General features: G+C 39.5%; 1 protein-coding gene across 2 annotated transcripts in view; it reads left to right on the top strand.

Annotated features, from left to right (window-relative positions):
• Positions 1–3,497: 3,497 nt before the first annotated feature.
• Positions 3,498–8,106, top strand: part of LOC128881090 (rho GTPase-activating protein 20-like) — a 264,081-nt gene continuing 259,472 nt past the window's right edge. Inside the window, exon 1 of one of the 2 annotated variants that reach the window (XM_054131796.1) lies at positions 3,498–4,446. In XM_054131796.1, coding sequence (XP_053987771.1) covers positions 4,255–4,446 — 192 coding nt within the window. In that variant the 5' untranslated portion in view covers positions 3,498–4,254. The remainder of the gene's footprint in view (positions 4,447–8,106) is intronic. The other variant, XM_054131795.1, reaches the window with a different exon arrangement.

Genomic DNA, 8,106 nt, shown 5'->3' with positions numbered 1-8,106 from the left:
TTGACACCCTGCGTATGTCCGAACTTATACGTAGACACCCTGTATATATATTTCTGTATATTTGAATACAGTAAAATCTTCACTATAATAGTCAATACATAATAAAATGCTGAAAAGGTGGCGAATGAAATCAGATTGCAGCTGGAATCAAAGCAAGCGTACCTTTCTCCAATAAGGCTGTAACGGGTCGGACAGTGGATTCGTCGTTATCGTTCCACCTGGTGCTGTGAGCGGTTAGGAGGTGCAGACAAAGGACTTTCCAAGGGTCGACAACGTCGTTGGTGAATAGTATCGATCGCACGAAATCGTAGGAATCTTTCGGTGGTAGTTTCTTCGTCGGCGGACCGTTTTCTTTGATGGCTCCAGTGCAATGGTAGCAAAAGCCTGGGTTGTGGGTTTCGTACATTCGCACGTTGATAGCCTGCGCGTCAAATACTGTGTCCGCGATTAGATCAGAAGATTAGGCATTGCATTCGCGTACACCATTGGAATTTATAGAGTAATTTTATCTCTGGCGTAGGGGTTGGTAAACTCTTATTAAAGAGAATGGAACGATAAATATATGAACAGTCCTTTAGTTCCAAATATCTTTAGCAGAGAGTGCACGATAGAAAATGATAACAAGCTATTTTTCTAAGGCGCATTTTGAGTTATTTTCGTTCGCAGTCGATGTTAGTTTTGTATAGTTAGTTAGTTGCTAGTTATGGATTGTTTTGAAGGAAAACTAGCATCGACTGCAGATGAAAATAATTATATAATATAATCTCAATTAGAATTATATAATTCCAGCACTCTCTGCTAAAAGTACTTGAGATCAGATTGTACTGCATTACAAGTGCAACAGTACAAGACTTCTCAGCTCATGAATCAGACATTGTCACAGTGACGACAGTTTGCCAAGCCCTGTTCCAGACGTGCTCCAATCGCGAACGGTTGGGATAGATTTGCAAAAGGGAATGAAAAGAAAACCGCATCCTTGATTGACTTTTCGCGGTGTTTCGCGATCTTACGTTCGATCCAGACGATTGCCGTCGAGTTTCCAAGTTTTTGCGATGCAAGCGAAACCGGTGCCTCTTCGTCTCTATCATTCTGAGATCCGACTTTTCCACCTTCTCGAGTTTCACGAGTTCTTGCGCCAGTTTCTGACGGCTAATCTCGTTCTGTTTAACGAGCCTGTCTTGCAGTGTCACGCTAGATTTCATGGTCGCCCCTTTCTGTGCTTTTCGTTGTCGAGAAAATTTTCGGTCGAAAATACGGTTAGGGTCGATGGAAACGATGAATTTCTCCTGCATTCATTTCCCTTCGATTACACTGAAATTAACGCGATCGCGTTTCACTTCATATTACACGAAACTCGTTAGTTTTCTTGGATTTCCTGAAGATTTAGCCTAATGGACTTTGGATTATAGTAGACAAGATAGTTACTTTGACAGATGCACTTCCGAAACTTGATAGGTAACAATGTTTTTGTCGCAATGATGGATGAGAATGATCGAGGTAGAACACTAATCGTACTGATAAATCGATTTATCTTTACTTTCTCTAATTTCAAAAATGTAGATTTCTCTTGCTCGAGTCGCTATATTAATACCAGATATCTCAAAGAAAGTCACACCCTACTTTACTCAGTGATATTTGATTTTTTCAAAAACAATCACGCATTTCTATCGCTTTATAATATTAGTATAAAGATAAGATATATTACAATAAGGAGGGTGTTTCGTTCTACATTTCTTTCTGGGAGTGTTCAGGCCTATCGCGGTTCGCAAGCGTTCCCAACAATAATAGTAGTCTTAAAAATCTGGTTAACCGTGAATCATAGGAGCATATTGCATAAGGCATTAAGATACTTGGCACGGCTTGGTTAGAAATGAACTTTCTAATAGGCTTTCGTTATTTATAGGCTAAAGAATTTTATTTACCGTCGACAGGAGCACACGGTAGCAGAGACTTTGCGTCGTTTGAATGTCTGTGATCGCAATAAGCGTAAATACATGCTAATCGTGCCAATTGAAATCGATTGTTTTTCTTTGATTTTTCGTGTCAACCATGTTAGCATTCGCAACGTCTATTCAAGCCTCGTGTTGTCGATTATCTTACGCCACGTTGACGATAGCTTTCGCGTAGCGAAAAATTCCCCCGTCTCCTACAAATTAACAGATGCAAAACAAAAATTAAACACAGGAACGCATTGTGCAATCGATCTGCGGATAATCTATCTTTTATCACCTTTCGAGGGACGTTTACTTTCAAAAATTTCACCTATCTTATCTCGAACGCGTAAGTTAATTAAGAGAAACTGTGCCATACCCATCGTTCGGCACGTTCAGTTTCATTAAAATCAAATTAGCTAGCGACTAGAGCTTATACGGATAATACTCGGCTAATCACTGAATCAATCGAAAGATAACTTTGAAGTAGTATTTCTACTGGAACATGTAATAGTTAAAATTTTATTTCTGCACGAATAATAATTATTGCTTACTATTTTAACAAATTCTAATTATAAAAGTTGTACACTTTTTATTTATCTACGTGTAAGTTTACAACTTGTGCAGGATATTTGGTAAATTATTTTAGAAGTATTTTGTAAATAATAAAAGTAAATATATGCGCAATGAATGTATTCAAATTGCAAGTATATTAGCATAACGTACATATTTTACATTACATATAAGAAAATAATAGATTATTCAGATTATTATACCAATATCTTCCAAGAAAGTAATATTCCCGAACATGAAATTTCTAGCCGAATTTTTAAGTCCGCCCAAAAAACGGAAGAACAAAGAGAGGATATATGATGACCAAGGGATAATAATGAGGAGAAAAATGATGACTTTTCACAAATATCTAAATATTTAGTGATTTAAAAATTCGGTTGGAAATTTCATGTTCGGGAATATTTTCTCCGAAGACATTGAGTATATTAGGCGTATTCTAATATGGGTCACTGGAGTGTTAGAATTTTCAGACAAAAATTTTTATTTATTTGTCCACTCACTCCGAAACAGCCCTGGCGATCGGTGTCGCCACAGTGGTGGTTTTAGCAATTATCTTCAAAGTAGCCAATATGGCGACGTAATCTTATTTCACGAGTGCATGTGTTACTTTATAATCGACAATTATTTCAAATATTTATCATTGTTAGTTATCTCTACCTACGAATCAAACTTGCTACTGCTACAAAAATGTGCCAACAGTCAAGGGTTGAAATGTTATATCTTTGCAAACATTTGATTCTAAGAAACGGGCGCGAAAACCGTCTTGACCGTGTGCGAGAGAGAGAGAGAGAGAGAGAGAGAGAGAGAGAGAGAGAGAGCGCCATTGTCAATCGTTTGGTTAAACAGTGTCTTCTAATTGGCTGTTGGAGCATTGCCGCGCATAACAGTCACGTCGATTGGTCGGCTGTTTTGTTAAATTGACCGCGATCGTTGGGGACGCGGACGGTTACATCAATGGTTTGAACGTCGAAGCGAGTGGTTCGCAGTTCGTGAGGTCGTTCCCGTTTGTTTATGTAGATTTTGCACGAATGCAATAGCACCGAAGTCGCAAGAGTGACGCGTAGCGCCGTGGCGGTTAGGAAGGCCGGTAGTGTGACGGGCCGCGTGGTAGGAGGTTGCTGCGATTCAATTTCAGTCGAAGCGCGCCAGGCAGACCGAGCGCCAGCAAGAACCGGCTGCTCTCTTTTCCGCACCTCGAACCTCGTTTTTCGAGCAGCATAGTCGAATCGGTTGGTGTGTGCGCGGGTTTCTCTGTCCAACGGTCCATTCGTGAGACCGGGATGCACACGTACCGGTCGGCCAGAGGGGGATGCTCGTAGTGCGTGTGTGTGTGTGTGTGTGCGGTGAGCCTCCCAGCAACCGAGCGAGTGTTTACATCGTGCGTATAGCCCACCGCGGACAACCGTTGCACAGGGAACACGGCAATCGACATCGCGGAAAGGAGCGTCGAGAGCAATACTTCGAAAGATCTTTAGACGAAATTTGTGCGACTGTAGTCGAGAGTTGCGCGAGTGTGAGTAGAATATTCGAACAGTGGAATTGAACCGTTTCTCCGCGTCGAGGAAACGATCGCGAATCGTACTCGAAAATGAACAATCGAAAGGTCCCTAGCGTACTAGTGCAGTTATTTCGATTATCGATCTGGGACTGTCGTCGCACTTTAATCGAGTGACCCCCCGACCACGTGACACGTACTGCCCGCCGCCATGACTGCTAGGGGATAACCAAGAAACCGAGCTCATTTGTGAGAATGGAATTTCCAGGCTACAAAGGCACCGGTCCTCGCGTCAGGGTGCGACGACGCGCGGAATTAGGAAGACGGCTCACCAGGAGGCTGTCGCTGGTCGCGAAAATGCCAGCTGCCATTCTTAACAGAGCGAATCCACCCGAACCAAGGCCAGTCGAGATCACGGCGATCGCACCCGACAAGACCCAGCTCACCGTAAGTAAAAACGAGGCTTTATCGCCTCTTAATTACATCGCGCGTCGAAATTACGTACGTTCGGCCTCGTTTCCCGTCAAGGCTCTACGAATTAGAAACTCGATAACGATCGAGCTCGCTCGCGTGTTGCTTCGTGCGAAGCATCGGGATTTATATTTTCTGGGATAGCTCTCTCGTATGCTCCCACGTGCTTCGATTATCGAGATTGTCGCGTTCCGCGGTATCGGTCCCGTAACATCGTGGAAAAGCTTGAACCTATATTCAGAGGTATGGTGGATTCCGTGGTAGAAATCGAATCTCCGTGCCGAGCTTCGACGATTAATGTACCAACACGTAAGTTGCACGGCTGGCTACAAGTGCTGTACATTCTATACAGGAGTAAGAGGCGTTACCTTCGGTATTTAAGCGCTCTATAGAAACGTTTCGCGTCATTCTCTTCTTGTGTTTATAGGTTCCTTCGCTGTCTCGCGCTTCGTACTCTCTCGCTGACTTTTGTTGACGATCGCGGGGACGACCTTTCTTAGAGGTCTACCAATGGATTAACGAATGTTTGGATTCTGCTTCAACCGTGTATCCATGTGGAAGTATGCATCGAAGCCTACCATTGCTAGAGGTCGCGTACGTTCACTTGTTTTCATCGGTGAATGGTGTTTCGAATATTCGTTCACGAGCATTGATATTCGCTGGCGATCGTGTACATTATTTAGGGTTTCGGTGAAAGTGATTTTGTATTTATTTCGTTAGGAAGGTAACGCTTTTACGTAGTTTTCAGAAGTTACCTCGACGTAACCGGTTCAGTCCAGGCCAAATAGTGATTATTATACTCCGGATTTTATGCATTTATGGCGTATAGTAATTTGGAAAACATGCACAAAATATGCATAATGTACGTTGAATATATTTTATAATTAATATAGTAAAATTGTTCTTTCATTTTGCATAAGTGCACATATCTTTTGGTTATGTTTAACATGTGTTTACTATGTCAGTTTATATCATAAATCCATAACATTTGTAGACTAGTGATTTTCAACGAGCTGTGAAGCACACTTTCGTTAACTTAGATATGTTTATTATATATACATTTTGTGAACAGAACCGAAGCAACCCTTAACACTAATTTTTCTACATAATGATGAGTTGCTTCTGTTTACAAGGCAATAAAACAATCGTTAATGACGAGTAGAGAAAATTCTCTTTTAATAGTACGTTTTATTTATTGCTACACGTTAACGAGCTATGCCATTTTGACGAACATAAAGTGGTATTCTTTTTCGATTTACCAAAGGTTTGATTCACGTAAGTTTCTCTTGGAATGTGAAAAACAAATGAATTTCTTATTAACTAGGAAACTTTTGTCAAGATCATCGATGTTTGCTAACATAAATACTCGTAGGATTAATTTAACGTAAAGAAATTTTGGACCACATTGCCCCAGTTATTTGCGAAAAATAAATCTCTTAATTAAACCCTTAAACTCGTTACTTTAAGAGATGTACTTCTAAACACTTTTATTTATTTATTTAGAGTACATCTCCGAAAGTGACAAGTTTAAGGGTTTAATTGAACACTGTAATTTCCAATCTAAATTTCTAACTCGCAAACTTACAATTCGCGATAGAACTCCTCTTCCCTGAAGATTACGATCTTCGCAGAACCCCGATCATTGTTCACAGACCTATTTTCTTATTTTTTTCCTTACCACGGCTCTCGATCGCTGGGAAGAGGAACATTCACAAGTTCTGAATACGCTTTAATAATAACGATACGTGCACGCGCGTTGCACGTGCGTACGTAAGCTCGTGAAAGAAAAGTGAAGGCGTCGTTGTATGCACGATGGCGTTCCTTGAACTCCGCCGACCGACTCTACACGTAATCGTCGTAAGAAAGAAAGTGCGCAACGTGATCGATAGCAGCACTTTCTATCCATGAACGACATGCACTTTGTCCCCGTTCGGAATTTTACGCGCGTCGATTAGGTTTTATCGAGGTATTGACGTGTCTCATGGGCGGTTTGGCAAATGCGAGCAATTTCGTTTCACCTGTGTAGTTTCAGCTACCGCGGGCTACGAGCAAGAATTTAAATTTGATGCGTGGATTCGTTTAGTTTTTTTCTCTTTTTTATTAGTAAGAAAAAAAAATGGTCTTGAATTATTTAATATATTTAAGGGGGTATCCTGAATTAGGAGGTCTAAAAGAAGCGGTTTTTCGTGAATTTTTGTAGGATGGAAAAAATAATTCATTCTGTCGAACTTTTTATCCTATTTTCATACATATTTGAGTAGTCTGTACACATTTTCTCAACAAGAAATATTCAAATTGAGTCGACTGTGACGCACATTTGTAGAGCACCTCACAATTAAAACCTATCGGCGAGAAAGATGCAGGTCGTAATTTTGGTTTGACACAAAAAAAACAAAAGAAATTTTCATTTTCATACATGTTTCTTCTATGTGAACTAAAAAAATTCATACAAAAAAAAGTTTGAACAAGTTTTTTATCAAGTGAAAGTGATTTTTTTCACCCAATGAACTCGTTCTTTTTTTCAAACTTGCAGTAATTTCACATTTCACCATTTTTGCGGGTTTTTCTTAGTTCAGATAAAAGAAAAATGTATGAAAATGAAAATTTCTTTTGGTTTTTTGTGTGTCAAACCAAAATTACGACCTGCATCTTTCCCGCCGATAGGAGGTTTTAATTGCGAGGTGCTCTACAAATGTGCGTCACAATCGACTCAATTTGAATATTTCTTATTGAAAAAATTTGTACAGACTACTGAAATATGTATGAAAATAGGATAAAAAGTTCGATAGAATTAATTATTTTTTTCTAAAAAAATTCTCGACAAACCGCTTTTTTTTAGACTTGCTAATTCAGGATACCCCCTTAATATATGTATTACATAGTTTGAGGTATAGGAGAGTCAAGGTATAACTCAAACTTTGTATTGCTTTCCACAGCCTCATGTCGTCTTACATGTTAATTGTATTTTATGACTTATTTCTACACTATTATATTCTAAGCTTACTGGCTTTCAGGAACTCAGTTATAACTCTAAACGCTCTAATGTCACTGGAGTATTGGAATTTTCAGATGAAAATTTAGAATTTGGGACGATCATATATTTTTAGGAAAATAGTAACTTTGTATATGTACATAAATAACATAAATGAAATCTTTTGGGATTGATTTGCTTTAGTGGTATAGTATTATAAGATGGAACTTACTAGTATCTATACGTGAAGCACATTCTAATATGGGTCACTAGAGTCTCAAAATTTTCAAACAAAAATTAAAGATGGGGTAAACTTGTATATACATTATGTTTGTAAATTTTCTGAGATTTGGGAGTAATTCACATCGAGTGATAAATTATTAAAAAGTCAGCTTTCTACTATCTACAACAGAGACACAATATGTACAGTAGAGCACATAATAAATATAATAATGTCAGACGCGTTCCAAGTAGAATGAATGTCACAGAGACGGAAAAACTATGTTCCTATTAACATTTTCGGTGAAAACTATGGGTCTCCTCGAAACTTAGGTAACACTCGATCCTTCTAGTCGATCGACGCGTGAGCAGCATTTAAAGGTCACTGACACGCTGCCCGCTGAACGCGAAATTCACTTTCGACTTCGAGGATCCGATCGATTCCG

This window comes from Hylaeus volcanicus, chromosome 8 (genome assembly GCF_026283585.1).
Source record: "Hylaeus volcanicus isolate JK05 chromosome 8, UHH_iyHylVolc1.0_haploid, whole genome shotgun sequence".
NCBI classification, from domain to species: domain Eukaryota; kingdom Metazoa; phylum Arthropoda; class Insecta; order Hymenoptera; family Colletidae; genus Hylaeus; species Hylaeus volcanicus.
The sequence above is the reverse complement of the archived record's forward strand: the minus strand, read 5'-3'. Positions and strand labels throughout refer to the sequence as shown.